We start from the raw sequence: 23,837 nt of genomic DNA on the forward strand, positions 1-23,837 counted from the left end.
TCTGGTCCGCCTGCAAGTCTAGTGCACATCTGGCCTTTGTGCTGGCTGCATACCCAGGGACCAAAGTCCATGAAGAAGGGTCCTCCAGGGTGGCCCCTCAGGCTGGTGGGGTTGTTCTTGGTGTGTTCAGGAAACAGCAGACGCCGGTGTGGCTGGAGTGGACCGAGCAGAGACCACTGGGAAAGAGCAGGCTGCGAGTTTCACAGAGCTGTGGGCAGTTGTGTGAATTTTGGCTTTTGCAGTGAGTGAGGGGTCATTGAGAGGAGAAGTGACCTGATCTCACCTGTGTTTAGTGGACCCACTTGGCTGTTGGGTGGGGCAGAGCAGGAAGATCCGTGAGGAAGCTATTGCAGAAGCTCAGGGGAGGTGGTTATTGCTTAGCCCAGGGTGTTGAGAAGTGGTGAGAGTCTAGCTGTTTTTTGGAGGTAGATGAGCTGATGAAGCTGGTGAGAAGGAGTGGAGGCAGGGAAGCCTGCAATATATTTGGCCTAAGAAACGGGAGGGGTGGAGCCCCCATTTCTTGCATCAAGGAAGGCTGGGATGGCACATGCTGGGTGAGGGAGGCCAGGAAGGGCTGTGTTGGCTCCGAGGAGCCAGAGGTCCATGAAGGGGCGCTCACCATGGTGCTCACTTTTGGTGCAGTGCCTTGTTTTCAGTAACTAGTTCTTTCTGAGTTAATGATCAATTTGAAAACCTAATGCCAGAGGATTCTTTTTAAGAAGTAGGCGTCTCTTACCCAGACCTTACATATGAGTGGGTTCTCTGCGGGAGGGAGCCCAGGGAGGGTATGCACTTGAGCCAGCTCTTCTGAGATTCCTTCTCAGGCTGGTCTGGGCCTTCCTTTGTGGGTCTCATGGCTCTGCCCTTCTTCTCAGGAGTGCCACTGGGGAGGCCTGGCACGAGATCATGCTGTCTTGTCTCAGCAACCAGGCCTGTGATGAGCACGCCAATGCCAGTGAGTGTGGGAGCGACTTTGCCTACTTCTACTTCGTCTCCTTCATCTTCCTTTGCTCCTTTCTGGTAAGTCCTGGTCACTGTGCCCATGTGTCCACCTGTCTCAATCCATCCCAGGCCCCCCCTACATCTCTCACTGATCCCTGATACTGATTCATGTCACATTACAAGCTGATTCTGTGTTGATGGTCCTGTTTCCCCAGAGATGATGACCTCTAAAAGGACCCACTCTGTAATGAGCTCCTGTGGGCCTTGCCTTTCCTTCTCAGAAAGGGTTTTAAGTTTCCACGGGACAACTGTCCTTTAGCCTTTAGCCTCTGCCATGGTGATGAGTTACAAAGAAGCAGCACTCCAGCTGGTGTGCCTGGGGCAGATGAGCCTCAGGAAACTGGTTGTTGGGGAGGTAAGTGGACTAGGTCCAAGTCAGCAGACACCTCTGGGAAACTTTGAGCAGGGGCATGACACAATCTGGTTGATATTTTAAAACCTTGCTCTGGCTTCTGGTCAGGAGAGGTGAAGAGTGGTCAGGAGATGGCTGGAGGTGACAGTGCCTAGCGAAGGGTGGCGATGAAGGGAGTTGAGCTGCATTTTAAAGACAGAGCCAACACGACTGATGAGTAAACACAGGCATGAGAGAAGAAGAGAAAGAAAGCGGCACCTGCCGTTTGCTGGGGTGCTGGAGACACAAGCCCTCGTTCACTGCCAGTGAGAATGTGAAGAGGTGCAGCAGCTGTGGGAGTCAGTATGGTAGCTCCTCAGTAAATTGAAAATAGAATTGCAGTATGATCCAGCAACTCCACTTTTGGGCATATGCCAGAACTGAAGACAGGGACTTGAATAAATATTTGTACACATACGTTCATAGCAGCATTATTCACAATGGCCAGGAGGTAAGAGCAACCAAAGTGCCCATCAACAAGCGATTGGTACACAAAATGTGACATGAACATACAAGGGACTATTATTCGGCCTTAACAAGAGAGGCAGTTCTGGCCCATGCTTCAATATGAATGAATCGTGAAGTCGTTATGCCAAGTGAAATAAACCAGTGACAAGAGGAAAAATAACTGTATGGTTTCACCTATCTGAGGCCCCTCGAGTGAAGTTCATAGAGACAGAGAGCAGGATGGCGGGTGCCAGGGACTGGGGGAGGGGGTGGGAGTTAGTGTTTAATGGGGTCAGGGTTTCAGCTGGGGAAGATGGAAGAGTTCTGGAGATGGGTGGTGGGGATGATTGCACAACAGTGTCAGTGTGCTTGATCGCCGCTGCACTGTGCACTTAAAAGTGGTTAAATTGGTAAGCCTTTTGCTATGTATGTTTTACCACAATTTAGAAAATGGTATTAAAAAAGAATTAACATAAATCCCATCCAAACTCTTTTTATTTTTTTAGAGGGGAGAGGAAAAGAGGGAGAGAAAGAATCTCAAGCAGACTCCATGCTGACTGCGGAGCCTGACGTGGGACTCAGTCTCACGACCCTGAGATCATGACCTGAGCTGAAATCAAGACTCGAATGCTTAACTGACTGAGCCAACCAAGTGTCCCCTATTCAAACTCTTCCAAAAAGTAGAAGAGCAAACACCTCCTAACACATCCTGTGATGCTGCCATTGTGCTAATACCAAAGGCAGGCAAAGATGCCACAAAAAACCAAAACTACAACCAATGTCCCTGATAAATATATAGTAAGAATCCTGAACAAGATACTAACAGACTAGTTCTAACAACACATTAAAAGGATTATACACCATGATCAAATGGGATTTATCCCAGGAATGCAAGGATGCATTTTCAACATACAGGGATTAACCAGTGTGATGAGGAAAAAACCCCACATGATTATCTCATTGGTGCAGAAAAGCATTTGACGAAATTCAACACCCTTTCATGACAAAAACACTTAGCAAACTCGGAGTAGAAGGGAACGTCCATAACATGATGAAGGACATTTATGAAAAACCTACAGTTACCATTATACTCAGTGGTGAAAGACTATAAACTTTTCCCCCAAATAGCAGGAACTAGACAAGGATGCCCACTTTTTTTTTCTTTTTTAATTATGTTATGTTAATCACCATACATTACGTCATTAGTTTTTGATGCAGTGTTCCATGATTCATTGTTTGCGAATAACACCCAGTGCTCCATGCAGAACGTGCCCTCTTGAATACCCATCACCAAGGATGCCCACTTTTTATCACTTTTACTCAACATCGTGCTGGAAGTCCTAGTTAGAGCAGTTAGGCAAGAAAAAGAAATAAAAAGCATCCAAATTGGAAAGGAAGAAGTAAAGATATCTCTATTTGCAGATGATACTATTCTATATGTAGAACATCCTGAAGAACACACACACACACACACACACACACATGCTACTAAAACTAATAAATGAGTTAATCAAAGTGTCAGGGTACAAAATCAACACATAGTAAACAACCTGAAAAGGAAATTAAGGCAATAATTCCATTTCCAGTAGCACCCAAAGGGATAAAATACCTAGGAATAAATAAATACCCATGGAGATGAAAACTTGTACAGTGAAAACTGCAAAATATTGCTAAAATGAGTTAAAGAAGACCTAATTAAATGGAAAGGCATGCATGTCCATGGATCAAAAGACTTAATATTGGTAAGGTGGTAATGTCCCCGCAAAGTGAGCTCTAGATTCAGTGTGTGATCCCTGTCAGAGCTCCAGTGGCCTTTCTACAGGAATGGAAAAGCTGATCCTCAGATTCATATGGAATGGCAAGGTGCCCCAAATAACAAAAAATCTTGAAAATTAAAGACCGGGGCGCCTGGGTGGCTCAGGCATTAAGCGTCTGCCTTCGGCTCAGGTCATGATCCCAGGGTCCTGGGATCGAGCCCCGCATCGGGCTCCCTGAGACCAAGTGAGAGAACTCACATTCCCTATTTCAAAACTTACTATAACGGTATCATGAGTAAAAACAATGTGGCTGAAGAGATACTTTTCCAAAGAAGACATACAGATGACCGACAGGTACATGAAAAGGTGCTCAGCATCACTTATCATCAGGGAAATGCAAATCAAAATCCTAAGAGCCAAGATGTGGAAACAACCTAAGTGTTCATCAACAGATGAAGTAGATAAGGAAGATTTGGTGTGTGCGCACACACACACAACGCACACATTTTTCAGCAATGGGAAAGAAGGAAATCCTTCTGTCATTTGTGACAACACAGATGGGTCTTGAGGGCGTTATGCTAGGTGAAAAAGGCCAGACAGAAAAAGACAAATACTACATGTATAACTTATATGTGGAATTTTTTTTAGAAGTCAAACCGTAGAAACAGAGAGTAAAAGAGTTGTTGCCAGGGACTAGAGAGTGGGGGAAACAGGGAGAAGTTGGTAAAAGGGTACACACTTTCAGCTATAATATGAATAATATCTGAGGATGTAAAGTAAAACATGGTGACTATAGTTGATAACACTGTATTGTATAATTGAATTTTTCTAAGAGAGTATAGAACGTAAGTGTTCTACCAAGAAAAATAGGTGATGGATGTGTTAATTAACTAGATGGTAGGAATGATTTCACAATGTTTATGTATGTATATATACCACAATATGCACTTCAAGTGTCTTATAATTATGTCAGTTATATGTATCTTAATAAGGATGATACGGGGACAGTACGGTATTGACATAAGGATAGACCAGTGGAGTGGGATGGAGATTCCAGAAATAAATCCAAATATCTGTGGACAATTGATTTTTTTTTTTAAAGATTTTATTTATTTATTTGACAGAGACAGAGACAGCGAGAGCAGGAACACAAGCAGGGGGAGTGGGAGAGGGAGAAGCAGGCCTCCCGCGGAGCAGAGAGCCCGATGTGGGACTTGGTCCCAGGACCCTGGGATCATGACCCAAGCCGAAGGCAGGCGCTTAATGCCTGAGCCACCCAGGCGCCCCAGGACAATTGATTTTTGACAAGGATGCCAACGCTGTTCAGTATGGAAAGAATAGTTTCTTTAAGACATGATGAAGAGACAACTAGATGTCCATATGCAAAAAAATAAAGATGGACCCCTACCTCACCCCATATACAAAAATGAACCCAGAATTGATGGAAGACCTAAATGTAAGAACTAACACTACAAAACTCTTAGAAGAAAGCATAGGGGGCAGATCTTCATGATCTCGGATTTGTCAGAGGATTCTTAGATTCAACACCAAAATCACAAGCAACAAAAGAAAAAAATAAATTAGACTGCTCAAAATTAAACACTTTTGTGTGTCAAAGGGGATTATAAAAAATGTGAAAATATAATTTAAGGAATGGGAGAAAATACTAATCCACATATTTTATAAGGGGATAATATCCAAAATATATAAACAACTCTTAGAACTGTATTACAAAAGACAACCATTTAAAAAATGGGCAAAAAATCAGAATAGACATTTTTGCCAAAAAGATATACAAAGTGGCCAACAAGCACATGAAGACATTCATCATCTTTGGGCATTAAGGAAACTCAAAACCACACACTCGCTTCACACTCACTAGGATGGCTATAATGATGATAATTTTTTTAATGGAAAATAGCCAGCATTGGCAAGGACATGGAGAAATAGTAACTCTTGCACATTGTGATAGGAATGTAAAATGCAGCAACCTCTGTGGAAAACAGTTCAGCCCAAAGGTGGAAACAACCCAAATATCCATCAATGGATGAATAGATAAACAAACTGGTATATACCTACCATGGAATATTATTCAGCCTTAAAAAGCAATGAAGTTCTGACCCAAATGAATGGCTGAGCCTCAGAAAATCACGCTAAGTGAAAGAAGTCAGGCACAAAGGGCCCTATATGGTCCTGTATTGTAGGATTCCTTTTATATGAAGTACCCCAAATAGACAAGCCGATAGATGCAGAACAGAGATTGCTAGGGAACGGGAGAAAAGGGAAATAAGTGAGTGACTGTTTACAGTACAAGGCATTTTCTGGGGTGATAAAGAATTTTTGAGGGGAGCCTGAGTGGCTCAGTCGTTGAGCGTCTGCCTTCGGCTCAGGTCACGATCCCAGGGTTCTGGGATCAAGTCCCGCATCAGGCTCCCTGCTCAGCGGGAGCCTGCTTCTCCCTCTCCCTCTGCTCCTCCTCCCTGCTTGTGCTCTCTTTCACTGTGTCTCTCTCTGTCAAATAAATAAGTAAAATCTTTAAAAAAAAAAAAAAGAATTTTTGAAACTAGAGAGGTGGTTGCATAATATTGTGAATACACTAAAGCCACTGAGTTGTACTCTTCAAAATGATTAAATGTATGTTATGTGAATTTCAACTCAATTAAAAAAAAAAGAAGCTGAGCTTTTGGCCTCTAGAGTCCAAACTACTAACTCCAAAGTCGCTGTTTTCCTTGAAGGCTAGCTAGGAGGGGAAGAGGATGGTGATGGGAGGTGGGGCAGGAGGGGTTGCCAACATGAATTAGGGTAGGGCAGCAGAAGCAGGGAGTGGGAGGGGCTCGGGTTAGTTTGCGGGACCTAGAACCCTGGGGTAGGAGGCTGGGAGCCACGGCGGCTGGTGGTGGTGGTGTAGTGGAGGCCCAGAGGCTGGGGGGAGCAGGGCTGGACGGGCTCTGGCTGAGTTTGAGTGGCCTCCGCTGCCATGATGGTTTCGCACACAGACTTTGGCTGGAGGGTAAGGGCTAGGGTAGAGGGCAGGCTGAGGTCTCTCTATGTCACCCCTTCTCCTTCCTGTCCTGCAGATGTTGAACCTCTTTGTGGCCGTGATCATGGACAATTTTGAGTACCTTACACGGGACTCTTCCATCCTAGGGCCTCACCACCTGGACGAGTTCATCCGGGTCTGGGCTGAGTACGACCCGGCCGCGTGGTGAGTGGCCCCCATGCTCCGTGGTCCTCAGGGTGGTCCATGCCACGGATCTCGGGACAGGGCTGGGTGGCTTCAGACCTGTGTCACGTGATACAGGTTTTGTCAAACCCCCTCCGGTTTTGGTGGGGTCTGCAGAGGGTGGTGCCAGGTCCCCTTCTAGGTGGCACGCTCCTTCTCATGCCCACAGTGCTCTTACACAGCTCCCTGGGCTGAGAAATGCTCTGTGAGGCCCTCAGTCCAGCACTTAGGAGGTTCCAAGGGGTCTGTGAGGCTCAGGTCTCTTGCCAAATGGGAGTGTACTGTCTCCTCACAGGTCTGTCACATGAGGGGCGTGGAGGGCTCAAGGGAGAGGGTGTGGACACAGCAGGAGGGCCTTCCCTTGGGGCCTCACCATTCTCATGAAGCTTGGAGGCCTTCATGGCAGAAATGACATTCTTCCCACCGATGGGCTCAGGCCTCTCCCTCTCTGCCATCTCTTGGGAACAGGAGCCAACATGCACCTCTGTGTCCCCAGCCCAGGCTGCAAATAGCGGGCGCTTGGTGAACTTTCACTGAAATTAAAGGAGTTACCAGGAAGGGTCTAGAATGTTGAAGACCCTTTGGTCATGGTGGGAAAGGGTTACTGTGTTGCATTAAGTGAGGAGTAGTTCATTTCCAGACAGAGCAAGTATGTCATGAGGGGACTGGCTTGGGTTAGAAGGGTGTTCCGTGATCCATGGGAGAGTCTTGCACACCCAGGACACATACTCTTATCCTCGGGGCTAGCAAAGCAGCATGGACTCACCATCTGCCCATTTGTCTGTTCCTTCATCACTTGCTTCTTCACTTGCTTATTCATTCATTCACTCTCTCAAGCGGATACTTGAGTAGTTATTCAGGGCATGCTCTCTGCAAGGCCAACACAGGACATGGAGGGGCCAAGAGACCTGGCTGCTGAGGAAGGCACAGGCCTGTTCTTCGCCTCGCTCATGGTGAGCGCTCAGCAGTCATGAATGTGAATGAACAGTGCATCAGTAAACGGATGGGCATCCGTCCCTTCCCACGCTCGAAGGGAATGAGAAGACTATGAAGATGGGGTGTAGCCACTTCCCACCTCCTCTCTCCGAGGCTCCCAGCCTGCCCGTGTCCCCCTCGCACAGCTCTGTGTTTGGTCACCCCTTGCGTGGTAGAGGCCTGGAGGACATGGTCAGTGTCATTGTGGTGAGGACCCTACTGCCCACAGTTTTTCCCTAAACTGGAGCTCAGCAAGGGGATTGCTCCAGAGCTCTTTGACCCTCAAGCCCCTGGGAGCTTGGCTGGGCTCCCCCACCCTCCTCTCATTCAGCCCTCCTGGAGCCCCTACCCCATCATGTGAGGATCCAGAAGATGCTGTATGAGACCCTTCCCAGGCTGGGCAAGCCCTGAAACCACTGGCAGCACCAGCAACCCCAGGGCATTTCCATTCCTGTAGTGTCTCTGGGTGTTTTCCATTGTAGTGAAAATTGTATAATTTTCACACAGTGCAGAACAAGCGTGGCTGTTATTTATGTTTCATGGTGTAGGTGACCGTTTTTGTGGCCTTGGAGAGTCCTGTCATTTTGCTGATGCGTCAGCACATCGGCCCTGCAGTGCCCAGTCTCATTCTGGCTCAGGGGTAGGTGTGGGTTCTCTGGTCAGGAGGGCCCAGTCAGGTCAGAGAGCAGGAGAGACTCCAAGTGAGGCAGGCTTGAGGCTCATTCCAGGAGGGTCATCTGCACTGTGGTCTCGAGAGATGCTGCTGTTTCTGGGCACATTGTTTCTAGTATATGTGCTGCGAAGGGAGCACTGGGCACATTGTTTCTAAAGGGTGTGTTGCAGGGAAGCAGAGATGCTGTATGGGCGGTATGTCCATACGTCCGGGACAAAGGCAAGTCAGTGCAGGCCTGTGAGAGGGGAGGACTTGCCCCAAATCTTTATGAACTGTAGACCCAGGACTTCCCCTAGTCCAGGCACAGGTGGAGCAGAATTTGGACACACAGGAAGTGGACTTGGGCCAGACTGTGGTTTTGTGATGGTGCACAGGGGGCTCAGACTGTTTCCCAAATCCAGAGTTCTGAAAATGGGGCCTCTGGAAGGCAGAGGCCATTGGGAGTGTGGTAAAGAAAGTGCTATGGAAGAGTAGACAGCAAATATAAGCGTCACCCCAGAGGTGGCATCTGCGAAATAGCACACAAGACCATGGTCCAAAAGTAGCATAAATGTGACCCACAACTAACACTCAGACTTGCTGCTCCCACATGTGGCCTGGGCTGAAAACATAGCCTGCCTCCAGATGGCAGGGGATAGGGGAAGGCCCAGCAGAGGCAGCTGAGGAGACTGAGTCCTAGGCACAGGACCGAGGGTGCTCTGAGCCCTTCCTAGCCTCCGTGGCAGATGCAAGGATGTGGTCCACTTTATATCCCAGGCGGCCGCTCTGCTGTCTCCTCGTTCTTGGAGAGACTTAAAGAACAACAAAACTGTGAAATTTCCCAAGCTTTCATATGTATGTGTGTGTATGTGTGTGTTTGCGCCTGTGTGGCTCTGTGGGCGTGTGCACAGATGTATACATGTGTGCCTGTGTGTGCATATTGCATATGTGCATGGGTGTGTGCGCACATGTGGACAGGTCTTTGTACACACGTGGCATGCGTGTGTGCATGTGCGCACATGCACATGGTTTGTGTGTACGTGTATGAGCGTGCACACGTGATCGTGTGCAAATGTGTGAGTGCAGTGCATGTTTGCATACGTGGACAGGTCTGTGTACACACGTGGCATGCGTGTGTGCATGTGTGCACATGCACATGGTTTGTGTGTACGTGTACGAGTGTGCACACACGTGACCGTGTGCAAATGTGTGAGTGCAGTGCATGTTTGCACATGTGGACAGGTCTGTGTACACACGTGGCATGCGTGTGTGCATGTGCGTACATGCACATGGTTTGTGTGTACATGTACGAGCGTGCACACACGTGATCGTGTGCAAATGTGTGAGTGCAGTGCATGTTTGCACATGTGGACAGGTCTGTGTACACATGTGTCATGTGTGTGTGCATGTGCCCACATGGTTTGTGTGTACATGTACGAGCGTGCACACACGTGATTGTGTGCAAACGTGTGAGTGCAGTGCATGTTTGCACATGTGTGTGCTTGTGTGCATGCGTGTGTGAATGCACACGTGCATGGGTGTACACGGGCATGCGTGCTTGTGTGTGTATATGTGTGTGAACGCAGGTGTGCGTGGGTATGTATGTGTGCATGTGCGTGTGCACATGCATGCTGTGGGGAGATGAAGAAGGCGTGGGCTTGTTGCTTTCTGGTGCCGCCTTCTCCCATCTTCACTGTTGCCTCACTTGGAGAAGGGTAGAGAGTTGAGAGGAGAATCACAATCACACCTGTAAGCAATCTGTCTACTCATCTTTGTGTTCATCCATCCGCCCAGTCAACATTCCTGAGCATCCGCCGTGTGCTGGGGACCAGGGGTGTGTAGGTGAAGCAAGCATGTGCTCTCAGGATGCTGAGTCCAACGGGACTGTGGGAGAACAGAGGAGCCGTAGTGTGAGCCCGGGGTGTCTGAGGAGGGAGAAACCCCATCTGGCTGGTGAGTCAGAGGAGGTGGCATTTGAGCCAAACTGAAGAGGGCAGGATGGATTGAGCTCTAGAGAAGAGGTTGGGGCCAGGGCTGAAGGGAAGGGGGTCTGATTGTGTCTGATGGAGAAGAGAATGCATTGCAAAGGGGCTGGAAGGGCGGCTGGGACAGGTTGAGAAAGTCTTGAAATTTGGGATAAACAAGGAGCTTTGACTTTGCTTTATAGACAGCGAGGACAGTTTTTTGCATTGGAGTGACAGTATGGTGCTCCCACTTTCCATCTGGTGCCATCTGAGGGATTCGATGGTGGAAGAGAGAAGATGAGCCAAAGAATAGGCTGTGAATTGGGTTGGGTGATTATTGGGGCTGGGGGCTTCACCATGCTTCCAGACCCTTCGTGATGATCCTTTAGGTCCAGTGAGTTAGCAAGCACCTTGGGTGAGGCCAAAGTGGGGCTTCCTCTTTCTTCCCTCTTTTCCAGAAGTAATTTGGAGCTGATTGGATAGGAAAGAGAAACGTCCGTGTTGGCCAGGGTGCCCACCCTGGGACTAGGGGGTCCTTAGCTGGACCAGCAGATTCCAGGAGATTCAGGAGGTAGAGACAGTCAGGAGAGCCAGGCATGGGGTCTCAGGCACTCAGGGAGCAAGAGTAGGGGCTGCCAGAGAGGGTGGGTGAACAAGGCCCCGGGGAGAGACAGACCAATGGTTTCAGTGTGTGCACAGTGGGGGCTTGGGACAGGGGCCAGCACTTGTTCTGTATGGTGTGTCTCCTGCCTGCATCAGGCTCTGGAAATGGTCTTGGGATTGCCATGCCTCCTGGGGCTTTCTGAGCCCCAGGATTCCCTGCAGGGAGCTGCCTGTCCAGCCGCCGGGCTCCTCTTCCTGTCGCAGGCTGGGTGGGCGGGCGGGATGGGCTCATCGTGCCTTGGTTGCCATAACCTGTGACATTTCCTTTCCAGTTGCCGGATTCATTATAAGGATATGTACAGTTTGTTGCGTTGTATTGAGCCACCCGTTGGCTTAGGGAAGAACTGCCCTCGTAGGTTGGCCTACAAGGTTTGCAACTTCAGAGCCTCCATCCGACATACTCTTCCCTGCCCGAAATGCAAACACAGCACACACTCCCTGCCTGGTTTGGGAATGACGACACCTCACCTCTCTTTCCTCCTGTCCTGCCCTGCCCCGCACTCCGACCTCCTGGACGCTTTGGTCCCCCATCTGATCTCCCGACCCCTCCAGCTGGCTGGGGACAGACAGCCTTCTAAGGCAGTGCACACGAAGCTTTCTGGCTGGGCCTGGAGGGCAGGGGTCGGCTGCTGGGTGGGAGCTGGGGGCCAGGCCCTGCCTGTGCCCAAGGAAGCAGCTGTCTTTCCCGGCTTTGCCTCCAGGCTCTCAAGGGTGGGCTAATGGTCAGACAGGCTGGAGGCCAAGGGCCCCAGAGGAGGAGAGCATGGGCACAAGCAGACCAGGAGGAGCGGCCCCTCCCAGTCTGAAGAGCCTGACAACCGAGGGGTTTCTGGTCCCTGAGGGAGGCGAGGACAGAGGCAGTGGAGGCCCAAAGACGGGCCCTCCTGCTTCACCTCTGGATCGATCCACTCAGCCAAGGCTGGGAACCCTGGGAGGAGGGCCAGGCCCTGGGGCAGATGTGCCTGCCAGGAAAAAGCTGTCCCCTTTCTCTCCTGGGTGGCCTGAACCCGACCTCGTCTCTGGGACCCCAAGCAGGTCCCACAGGCAGGTGTCCCCAGAGGTGGAGGTGAGGCTGCAGGCCTGGTGGCCTGTCTACCTCGGGAAGACACAGTCGTCGGCCCCCAGACACCTCCCTGGATCTGGAGCCTTGTCCCGTGTGTTGGGCCCAGCCCTGTCCCTGGTGTGGACAGGAGGGGCAAGAGTGGCTCCAAGCCACATCCCACCCCAGCTGCCCACCACGCCCCGGCCCCCTCCACCCGCCCGCCCCCCCTCCCCGCGGTCTCCCATTTCCTGCCCAGCCCTGACTCCCAGCAGCAGCCCTGCCCTGGGCGGCCTCGGGCGTCTCTGGGCTTGGAGCAGGACTCACCCGTCAAGTTTGTCTCTAGAGCCTCGGGGCTCCCCCAGCTCTAGTTTTCTGCCTTGTTTTAGAGTTTTCTCCACTTCTTTAGCCTCTAGGCTAACTTGGAAGCAAATTGAGCATTAAGGAAAGCTATGTTTCTGCCGTGGTTCTCAGGCCGGCCTCATCGGTCACATAATTCTGTCTGCCGGCTCTCCCGGCATGGTGAAACAGCTCTTTTCTGATTTGGCATTATCTGTGGTTTTCTAAAAGTGTAAAATCAGAAGTTGACAACCCAAAGCCGCCCCGATGCAGCCCTTCCTCATCCCTCCATGTTCATTAGCTCAGATGTCACCCCTGCCCGCTGCCCTGCGTGGGGCTGGAGTGTGGAGGTGAGGCTGGGAGGGGCAAGGAGGGGATTGAGTCAAGCAGAAACGTCCCTCATTTTACGTATTTTGACTTTTGGCATGTAATCTGACGCTGGTTAACTGGATCTGTTTTCTTGTCTGCTTCCTCCCCCCGCCCCCCTCCTGCCGCACCCCTTCCTGTGGACCCCACCCTGCCTCTGCCTCTCTGGGCCGGGTCTCCAGTGGGCGCATCAGTTACAATGACATGTTTGAGATGCTGAAACACATGTCCCCACCCCTGGGGCTGGGGAAGAAATGCCCTGCTCGAGTTGCATACAAGGTAGACCCCGACCCTGCACCCCGAGGCTGGCTGTGCTGGGGCTGGTCTCCCGTCTCCTCTCGGGGCTTGTCCGTCTGTCTGTCTGTCTGCCGCTCTGCTGTCTCACTGTTTCTTCCTTTTCTCTGCTCCAACCGTGTCCTCTACCTTCCCAGACAGAGGGACACAGATACCATGATGGTGTCTGCACCCGCCCCTTGTGCCCGCAGGTCTGCCCCCTCTGAGAGCCCCTGAGAGGCTCAGGAAGACGGAGCCGGAGCCCTCCACCTGCCTTTTTTCCTTTCCTTCTCTTTCCTGGAAATGAGGGGACAGACCACCTTTTTGACAGAAGCTGTTTTTGTTCTGGGCTCAGGACCGCACTCAGCTCCTCTGTCCCATAAGCACCCGATGAAGGTGGAGTTATCCAGCCCTTTGGGTCTGAGCCTGGGGTAATAGGGGCCTGCAGGGCCTCTGGCACTTCTGAGGAACCCACACCCAGCTCCGCACATGCAGAACTTCCCCAGGTCTGGGCTGCGTCAGCCTGGGGAGGCAGCATCCCCAGGGCTTTGTAAGTTCCACAGCGGGAAGGAGGCACTGTGGCATTAAGAAGGAGAGGATGCCAGGGAGAGGCGTTCTGCTGTCCTTCCTGGGGCTTCAGAGACTGCTGCAGGGTAAGGACAGGTAGTCCCATGCCTCCTCCCTCCATCGCTGAGGAGCCCAGGAGGCTGAGCGGCAAGGAGGGGTAAACTGAAGGACATCTCCAGGCCTCCCTCCTTGGGGGGCGAGCAGGTCACGTGGCCCAGCCCCAAGCCTGCTCCCACCTGCCCCATGTGCCCTTTGGTGTGTAGGCACCTTCCATCCCTCCAGCACCACCCGCCACCCGTCGCCCCGCACCGAGAGCCCTCCTGCAGCGCCCATTGCTCCCAGAAAACAGAGCCAGCCCGAGTTCTGCGGCTCAACCAGCGTGTGTCTGGAGCCTCTCTGCCACCGCCCTCTCTCTGAGCGAGCTTCCCAGCAGAGCTTTCTCTGGTTCTGTCCACGATGTCTGTCTCTGTGCTCGAGTTGGGCCTGCCTCTGTCACCTGGCTCAGCACAGCCTCTGGAAGCTAAGTGGCTCCTTCAAGCCATCGGCAGACGCCTCTGCCGTCTTCCTCAGCCCTCCCCTGCCTGGCATGCATGTTGCGCCTGCCTGAGGCCTGCATGCAAGACTGTAGCTTTGTTCCCAAGAAGGAGAGTTCTGTCCACACTGATACCTGGGGCCAGGCTGGGCATGCAGGGCTCTGATGGGCTGGCCTTTAGGGCCCCTCCCCAGCTGTGCTGGCCAGTTCCAAGGTTCTGGTCATGAATAGACCAGGGGAGGCCTCAGGGTGGGTAGGAATGGATGGGCTTGGGGAGCTGGGGAGGGTCCAGGAGATGCTCAGAGTGCTATGACCAGGAGGGTCTAGGCCCAGGGCAGAGATGCCTGTCTGTTTACCCCGGCCTTGTCCTTCTGCCGCTTCCTGAGATCCCCGCCCTTCTAGGGCCTGGACAGGCAGAGGAGAGCCTCTGGTGAAGGTGCCCTGGACAGAGCTCTCTTCTCTTGGAAATCACCTGCTTGCTCCTCCTTCACGCTGGTACCCGACTCCCTGACTTCCCTGGAGAGGAATCCCTCTGCCTCTCTTACTGCCATCGGTGCTGGTCTACAGGGACACTGTGCTCTGGAAAGCCGATTTTCCTGGTGTGCGTCACAAAGGTGATGTGTGAGGTCCTGGGACCACGATTGGATGTGCCAGGTGGGGCTTTGCCAGCATTCAGAGGGGCAGAGTCTGGGCTCGTGTCTTTAGCCACCCAATCTCTACTAGGCCGAGGATTGGATTTAGGGCCCAGACACTGGGGGCAGGGCTGGGGGCCCTCCCTAGAGGGGAAGAGAGGCTGCTGTGTCATGGGATGTGGGCTTGGCAGAAGACAGGCACAACCCGGGGAGGGGCCCGGTGCCCCCATCTCTAGCTCTGTCTTATGGTAGATGTCAAGAGACTGCTGGGAGAAGACAGGTGGGTCACGGTGCCCCTAGGGCTCTACCTGGTCAGCTAGGTGACCCCCCATGCTGAGACCGTTCCAGACACACCAAGGATACTTTTCTTCCTGGACATCACCTAAGTTCTCAGAGCCTCAGGCTCTGGGCAGCTGCTGCCTATACCCGGAGGTCTGTTACAGACACACATCTGTCTCCCGCTGTTCTGTCCTTGAAAAACGAGGAGAGGAAAGGGGCTCTTCACCTGATGGGGAAACAGGGAGCAAAGCAGCAGGGCACTGCCCCCAGTCTGGTCCGGAGTACTTTTACTCCTGTGCGATGGCCCTGAGCCTCTCCCTAGCAGCTTTCACGCTGGCCCTGTGCAGTGCCATCTGTTTGGGTCCTTCTGACTGGAAGGTGCTGGCCGCCTCTGCCAGGCCCCCTGGCTGGGTGGTGAGAGGCAGAAGCCTTCCTGGGGTGAGGGGATGCCTCACTGGGAGCTGGGGCTCAGAGCTGTGCTCTTGGCTGACCCACCCCTTGTCCAGTGCTCCAGGCTGCCGGTGGAGGAGATGACATTGGGCAGAGCTGTAAGGACAGGGGTCTTCCCTCCTGTCTGTGGGCCATCCCAGGGTGCCCCAGCCTCAGTTCTGCAGCCCAGATCCCTCCCTCTTCAGCCCAGGCCCCACGCCCCTTATTCCAGCCTTGGGCAGGGGTCCTTCTGGCTAAGCATGTGCCTGTTCTTTCAGAGGGATCCAGGCTTCTGGCTTGGTGCTATGCTACAGTCTTTACCTGGACTTCTGTTTCTCCACAGCTAGGAGAAGACTCAGCTCCAGTGGGGCGGGGGGGCGGTCCAAGGGTGAGTGTGAATGCTGGCAAAACTCCCAGCCACCCAACTTTGCCTGGGCACCTGCAGAAGCCACCCCCAGGAGGCGAAGCCCAGCCTCTAGGGGCCTCCAGCACCTTGTAGTCCTGTGGTGGAGGGACCCTGGTAGGCCTGGCCCTGACCTGCTCCCCTTGTCCCTAGCGCCTGGTTCGCATGAACATGCCCATCTCCAATGAGGACATGACTGTCCACTTCACATCCACGCTGATGGCCCTCATTCGGACTGCACTGGAGATCAAGCTGGCTCCAGGTGAGCAAGGCAGCATCTGGGGAGGGCACCAAGCCAGGACCGGGTGGTCTCACTCCAGAGCCACCCCCAGGTGGGTGTGCAGGGACGGGGGGTGAGGAGGCTTGTCTGGAGGCGACCAAGGACAGCTGCCCGTGGCGCCTCTGTTGGGCACTGACCTTATCCCCTGATAACCGCCCTGCCTCTGAGCATTGTAATGATCCCATTTTCATGTGCGGGAGCTGAGGTGCAGGTTAAATGACCTGCCCAGGTTACCCAGAGCTAGAGCATGTGGCGACAGAACATGAGGTAGCATCCTTCCAGGGTGCAGCGTCTGTGTGCCTTCTGTCCACTCCCCGTAGTGACCGCGGGCCCTGTCAGGTCCTCTCCTGAGCTAACTGACAGGACTGCATAGCCTGTGCCAGATCTAGGAGAGAATAAACCTCCAGTGTATCCTTTCCACCTTCACTCTCCTGTGAAAATTAGAAAAATTAGAGCCACCAGAGGGGATCTGCACTGTCCCTGCCCCCACACCATCCTCCTGGCTGCACTCGTGCCCTTGAGCTCAGCCATTTCGTCTGTAGTGGATGAGTCAAGGCCAGTCCCGTACCCTGCCCCCCCTTGCACTCTAGGTCCCGTTCTCATCATCTACCCAAAGATGTCATGCTAGAAATTCTGCACCCTGCTTCTTGCCCTGTCAATTTTTTCCTCCCTATTGAATTCTTCGTATCAACATATAAACAAGCTATGATCTCTCCCATCTTTAAAAGGTTTTCTTCTCCCTCCATTGGCTTCCCTATGTTTATTCTTCCCCTCCTCACAACCAACTCCTTGAGAGACTGGTCTGTATTGTCTGTCTGGTCTCTCTTGTTTGGTCTGCAGGTGGGTTTCCACTGCAACGCTGCTGGAGCCGCTCTTGCTAAGCTGTTCAGCGACCTCTGTGTGCTCGGTCCTTATCTTACCTATCCACAGCTCAGCCTTTCCTCAGTTGTCATGTCCTTCTTTTTGAATCCCTTTGATGTTTCCTGTTCTGTTTTCTCATGTCTCCCACCCTCTGAATGTCACTGTGCCCCTCAGACTGTTCTCTTTGCCACGTTTGTCATTCCACCTATTTTCATGGCTGTAAATACTGGGACTTCCAACTTTGTGTTTTTAGTGCAGGCCTCCTGAACTCCAGACCTGCATTCTGCATTCTCATGTGAATTTTTACTGTCTCCATTTGGAGGCCCAGTAAGCATTCCAAAGTTCACTTGCCCAAAGTTGATCGCCACGTATTCCCCATGGTCTTTCCCGTCTCCATCAGTGGAAACTCTGTTCTTCCAGTTAGTCACTCAAGACAAAAACCTCTGGAGTCATTCTTACCTCCTCTTTCTTTTTTTTTTTTTAATCCTTTTCCCAGTTTTGATCCATATATGATCTCTTGTCATATCTCTTGACTCCACCTTCATAATATACCAGAATATGGTCACTTCTTTGTCCTCTCCCACTGCCAGCTCCTGGTCCAAGCCACTCTCTCTTGGGTCTTGACTAGATTGTTACAGTAGCTTCTGACTGGTCTGCCTCTGTTCTTGTCTGCCTTCAACATAACAGCTAGAATGATCATGTTAAAAACCAAACCAATAAAATTAATAAACCTCTGGCTAGACCAATCAAGAATAAAAGAGATAAAAATATCCAATATAAGGAATGAAAGAGAGAACACCACTACAGGTCCTGCTGCCATTAAATGGATAACAAGGAAATTTTATGAACAACTTTCTGTCAATAACTTCAACAACTTAAATGAAATGGAAAAATTCCTTGACACCAACTATCAAGCTCATTCAAGAATGGGTAACCTGAGTGGGTTAAAAAAAGGAAGAGATAATCTGAGTAGCACTATAGTTATTAAAGAAATTAAATTATAGTTAAAAGCCTTCCAACAAAGAAAATCCCCAGCCCAGTTAGTTCCATAGGTGAAGTCTACCAAACATTTAAGGGGGAAATAATACCAGCTCTATATAAACTCTTCCAGAAAATAGAGAAAAAGAGGATATTTCTCAACTTACCATATTAGGCTTACGTTACTCTGATACCAAGATGAGACAAAGACATTATAGGAAAAGAAAGTGACAGATCAATATCCCTCATGACTATAGACACAAAAATATTCAACACAATTTTCTCAGACTGAGTCTGGCTATATATATCTGTTTGCTTGGTGACAAAAGTAGGGTTTATCCCAGGAATGCAAGTTGAGTTCAAGTATAAAAAAAATCAATCAATATAATTTAATATATCAAAGAAGTAAAACTATATGATCATCTCAATAGATGCAGAAAAAGCATTTCACAAAAACGCATGATTTTAAAAATTCTGCATAGAGTAGAAACTGAAGGAAGCTCCCTCAATCTGATCAAGGATATCTATGAAAAACCTTCAGCAAATGACACACTTAACAAAGAAAGACTAACTCCTTTTCCCCTAAAATCAAGAACAAAGGAAGGATGTCTAATGTCATCATTCTTGTTCAACATCATACTTTAGGTCCTAGCCATTGTAATAAGTTAAGAAAAATAAATAGGAGGCATACCAATTGGAAAGGAAGAAATAAAACTGCCTGTATTCACAATTGACATGATTATGTATGGAGAAAATCTGAAAGACTCTAAGAAAAAGTGAATAAAATGGAGGCATCTACAGGCCAAGGAATGCCAAGGATGGCTGGGAGCCACCAACATGTAGAAACGGGCAAGGAAGAATTCTTCACTAGAACATTTGGAGGAGGCATAGTCATGCTGACACCTTGATTTTGAGCTTCTGGCCTCCCGAACTGAGATAATAAATTTATGTTGTTTTAAGCTATTAAAAAAAGTTACTAAAACCATCCACAAGTATAGAGCAAGGTCACAGGATACAAGGTCAATGTGCAAGAAGCAAATGTATTCCTATATATTAGCAATGAACAATTGAAATGGGAAAAAGTTCCATTAAAATCACACCAAAAACATGAAGTACTTCTTTGTTGCTGGATAACTCTAAAAAGTATATATGTGAGATCTGTATGTTGCAAATTTCAAAACATTGAAAGAAGCAAAGAAGATCTAAAAATTAAGCACTGCATCATCTTCATGCATTGGAAGATTCCATATTGTCATGATGTCAGTTCTTCCCACATTGATCAATAGAATAAATGTTCACCCGATCAAAATCCAACCGGTTTTTAGGTAAAAATGTACAAACGAATTCTAAAATGTATCTAGAAAAGCAAAAGAACTTGAGTAACAAACAATTTTGAAAAAAGAACAAAGAAAACTTACTCTACCTGGATCAAAGACTTTCTATAAAGCATGTCAATTGAGGCATATGGTGTTGGTGACAGGACAGAGACGTGGGTCAGTGGAACACAATAGAGTCTCATACTTACATTGCCAATGGATTTTTGATGAAGTTGTAAAGGCAATTAATGGAGAAAAGATAATTTTTTCAACAAATGGTACTGGAAAAATTTAGAAAACCATATGTCCAAAAAAGGGAAAAATCTTGACATTTAGTGTCTTAGTCTGCTTGGGCTGCCAATAACAAAGTACCACAACTGAGTGGCTTAAACATAGAAATTTATTTCTCACAGTCTGGAGGCTGAAAGTCCAAATCAAGGTGCCAGGAAGGTAAGTTTCATTCCTGGGCCTGTTCTCCTGGTTTGTAGGGTGGTCACCTTCTCACTGTGTGCTCACATGGTCTTTCCTTGAGTGCATTCAGAGAGTGAACGAATTTTCTGGTGTCTCTTCTCATAAGGATACTAACTCTCTGGGTCAGGGTCCCACCCTTCTGACCTCATTTCACCTAATTACCTCCTTCTCAGCCTTATACAGTCATAATGAGGGTTCCAGCTTCAACATGTGAATGGGGGCAGCGCACAATTCAGTCCATAGCACATACCTTTTACCTCCTACAAAAATTAACTTGAAACTGATCATAGACATAAATGTAAAATGTAAAATTATAAAACCTCTAGAAGGAAACACAGGAGAGAAATTTTGGCAATTTTGAGTTTGGCAAAGATTTTTGAAGACACAGAAAGCATGAGCCATAAAAGAAAAATTGATAAATTGAACTTTATCAACATTAAAAACTTCTGCTCTTCAAAAAGACATTTAAGAAAATGAAAAGACAAAGCTAAAGCATTGGTGAAAATATCTTTGAAACATGTATCTGCTATAGGATCAGTTTCCAGAATAGATAAAGGTCTCTCACAACTCAGTAATAAGAAAATAAACAACCTAATAAAAATGCGCAAAGGATTCGAATAGACATGTCACCAAAATATATATAGGGAAGGCAAATAAACACCTATAAAGATGCTCAATATCATTAATCATCAGAGAAATCCAAAATGAAGCATAATAAGATAACCCTACATGGTTATTAATATGGCTAAAATACTTTTTTAAATGACAATATTAAGTCCTGGTGAGAATGCGTAATATGGAATTCTTGTGATTCTAGTTTGGCAGTTCCTTACCGTATGGCCCAGCCATCCCACTCCTAAGTGGGAAGAAAAGAAAACATACATCTGCACAAAAACATATATGCAAATGTTTACAGCTTGCTTTCATAATCACCTCAAAATGTAAGCAACTCAAATGTTCACAGCTGGTGAATGGATAAACAAATTGTGGTCTATCCATACCATAGGATAGTACTCAGCAATCAATAGAAACAGGCTACTTATATATTCAACAACATGGAATGAATCTCAAATGCACCATGCTGAGTGGAGAAGTCCTACTCAAAAGCCAATACACCCGATGACGTTGTTCGTGTGGCATTCTGGAGAAGGCAAAACAAACCGAGACAGAAAACACTAGGGATGGGATGGGACGGGATGAGAGGAGGCCAAGGGGTCCGCTACAAAGGGAGCACAGAGGGACTTTGGCAGTGGTACCAGGTACCATGTTTCGATTGTGAGGGTGGATGCGTGGCTTTATGCATTTACCAAAGTTCATAGAATGGGATAACTGAAAAGGGTGGATTTCATTGTATGTACATTATACCATAGTAAACCTGATGCTAAAAAAAGATAAATCAGAGTATTTTATCCCTCTGCTTAACACCCTCTGCTGCTTTCTATCTCAGCATCTGCTCCCTGCAACCCCCCCCACCCCCACCCCCACCCCTTGCTCGGTGAGCCTTGCCTTCCTGGCTGGTTGTGTGACACACCAAGGCCTTTGCACTCCCTGGTCCTTTTCTGCCTTCGGGGTCTTACACACACACCACCTTCTCATGAGACCTTTCCCGACTACCCTGTCCCAAAATTGCAGCCCTCCTGATATTTCTCATCCCTCCCTACTTAAGCTTTTTCTGCACCCAACACACTAGGTTTTGAACTTACTGCCACTTTATTGTTGAGTCAAGCCACATGGTGCCACAAAGGTGGCTCCTTTGCTTTTGGTCCATCACCTAGAATAGTACCTGGCATGGGAGGGTGCTCACTCGATAGTTTTGAATGGTTGGATGAGCAGCTGGACCGCCACCATATCCCTTCTCCACTCCCAGGGCCCATGCACACAGGCCTCTGTCTCTGCGCGTGCCCATTAGGGACGCTCTGACAGCCACCGTGGCCGTGCTTCTCCCCGCTCTGCCCTTTCTCCTAGCACTGTCCTTGCCCCATTTCCCCTCACACCACACCTCTTCCTGCCGGCTCCCCCAGGGGGGCCATGAGACAGCTCCTAACATCTCTCTTCCCCTCCACACCCTTGTCCTGCCCCAGCCGGCACCAAGCAGCATCAGTGTGATGCAGAGTTGAGGAAGGAGATTTCCTCTGTGTGGGCCAATCTGCCCCAGAAGACCCTGGATTTACTGGTGCCACCCCATAAACGTAAGTGAGGGCAAGAAATTCTCCTTGTGCACCCCCCTTCTGTGTCCCACCCAGAGGCAGAGCCAGGAGGCCTGGGCCAGGGTGACCTCGTCAATAGTCTAGACTTAGTTTCCACCTGCAGGGAGAACGGTCTTACCAGTGGGTGCATAGGGACTGTGGGAAGGGATTCCCTGGGCTTTATTATCTTGGCCACAGTCACCCATGTTCCTGGTGGGGGTGTGCACTTAAAAAAATCCAGAGAACAGCGGGGAGACTCCTACAGTTAGAGATGAGGTGCTTAAAGATTAAACCCTACATCCACTTCATTGGGAGGAGATGGAGGGCCCTGTGGAGAGTCAGTACAGCTCCAGAGGGCACGTGCTCAGTGTCCAAAGATGCAACTTTGGCCAAGCCCTGTGCCCTTTCCTGAGCATGTCCAGGAGTCCTTGTGGTGGAGGCTGTTCCCTTGCCCCACCCCACCTCTCCTTCCTCCTCCACACTCCATCCTCTGTTTTCTCTCCCGCCAGCCGATGAGATGACCGTAGGAAAAGTGTATGCAGCTCTGATGATATTTGACTTCTACAAACAGAACAAGACCACCAGAGACCAGATTCACCAGGCCACGGGAGGCCTGTCCCAGGTACCGAGTTCCAGGATTTCCAAGAAGTAAACCTCAGACTCTGGCACCCGTCAGTTGTTTTGACGACAGAGGAAACCCACACCCTTCCTGGAGATTGCACAGCGGGAAAAGGAAGATGAGAGGTTCTTACTGTAGCCTTACCTCTCCAGCCCCAAAGTCAGAAACTCCATACAGCCTGTGTGCTTTCCAGTGGCTGGTCTCCTGCTGGTACTGGGGGCCTCCTGACTTGGAGGCCTAGTGTTCAGAAGCAGTAGACAAGGGGCTGAGGGCATGTTCCCTGGAGATACCACTTTTTTAAGTGGTAGAAGAAAGAAGCTTGAAGAATATTTGCGGAGGTTGTTTGGGGAGGTGCAAGGAGAACCTGATTACCCTGCACCTGGGCAGGGACCAGAGAGATTCAAACTGATGGGTCCAGGGTCATGATTTCTTCCACTCACGACTCTGACTGGGCTGGTTTGGGGCCCCATCTTCCTGATGTCATCCTTCAAAGATAACAACTTTCCCATGCAGCCAAACCGTCAGTGACCATACGTAGACTCTGTCTAGAAAGTTGCCTGGTGTTTGGAGCTTACAGGGACATTCACCCTTCTTGGGATGGGAAGTATCTGATGCCCACACCACATCCCCTGTTCCCCTGTCGCAGACACCCATCAGTGCCCCCCCGAGCCCTGAAATGTCCTCAGAATTCTGCTCAATCTGGGGCTCATGCAGCCTCTACCCGTCAATCCAAGTTGATGATGAGATGAAATCTTTTTACCATTTGTAATTGGATGAGGTCCCCAGATTTTGTAGGTAGGGAAACTGAGGCTCCAAGAAGTGAAATGACTTTCCTGATGTCACTCACAGGCCAGGTTGGGAGTAAGCCCCTGCCTACCTCCTATGTAGGGCTGGGTCAGGGCAGAAGAAGCACCAACCCATGCCGTGGGGTCTGGCGCACCTGTCTCTGCCCTTAGAGCTCTTCCTCTTCTCTGCGTCCCTTCTACAGATGGGCCCTGTGTCCCTGTTCCACCCTCTGAAGGCCACGCTGGAGCAGACACAGCCGGCTGTGCTCCGAGGAGCCCGGGTTTTCCTTCGGCAGAAGAGCTCTGCGTCCCTCAGCAACGGCGGGGCCGTGTGAGTACCTGGCCAGGGTGCGAGGGGCACGGAGGAGGCAGGACTCCCGGTTTCTTCCCCTCCCAGAGGGGCTCCCT

At 49.8% G+C, this 23,837-nt stretch overlaps 1 protein-coding gene across 1 annotated transcript in view; it reads left to right on the plus strand.

The window, feature by feature from the left end:
• CACNA1B (calcium voltage-gated channel subunit alpha1 B) overlaps positions 1 to 23,837 on the plus strand; it is a 183,650-nt gene that overhangs the window by 155,093 nt on the left and 4,720 nt on the right. The window contains exons 36-42 of the mRNA XM_021691077.1: positions 876 to 1,020; positions 6,675 to 6,802; positions 13,001 to 13,097; positions 16,087 to 16,195; positions 21,921 to 22,028; positions 22,535 to 22,647; positions 23,633 to 23,760. Of these exons, the coding sequence (XP_021546752.1) occupies positions 876 to 1,020; positions 6,675 to 6,802; positions 13,001 to 13,097; positions 16,087 to 16,195; positions 21,921 to 22,028; positions 22,535 to 22,647; positions 23,633 to 23,760 (828 nt within the window). The remainder of the gene's footprint in view (positions 1 to 875; positions 1,021 to 6,674; positions 6,803 to 13,000; positions 13,098 to 16,086; positions 16,196 to 21,920; positions 22,029 to 22,534; positions 22,648 to 23,632; positions 23,761 to 23,837) is intronic.

Source organism: Neomonachus schauinslandi, chromosome 13, assembly GCF_002201575.2.
Source record: "Neomonachus schauinslandi chromosome 13, ASM220157v2, whole genome shotgun sequence".
Taxonomy (NCBI): Eukaryota; Metazoa; Chordata; class Mammalia; order Carnivora; family Phocidae; genus Neomonachus; species Neomonachus schauinslandi.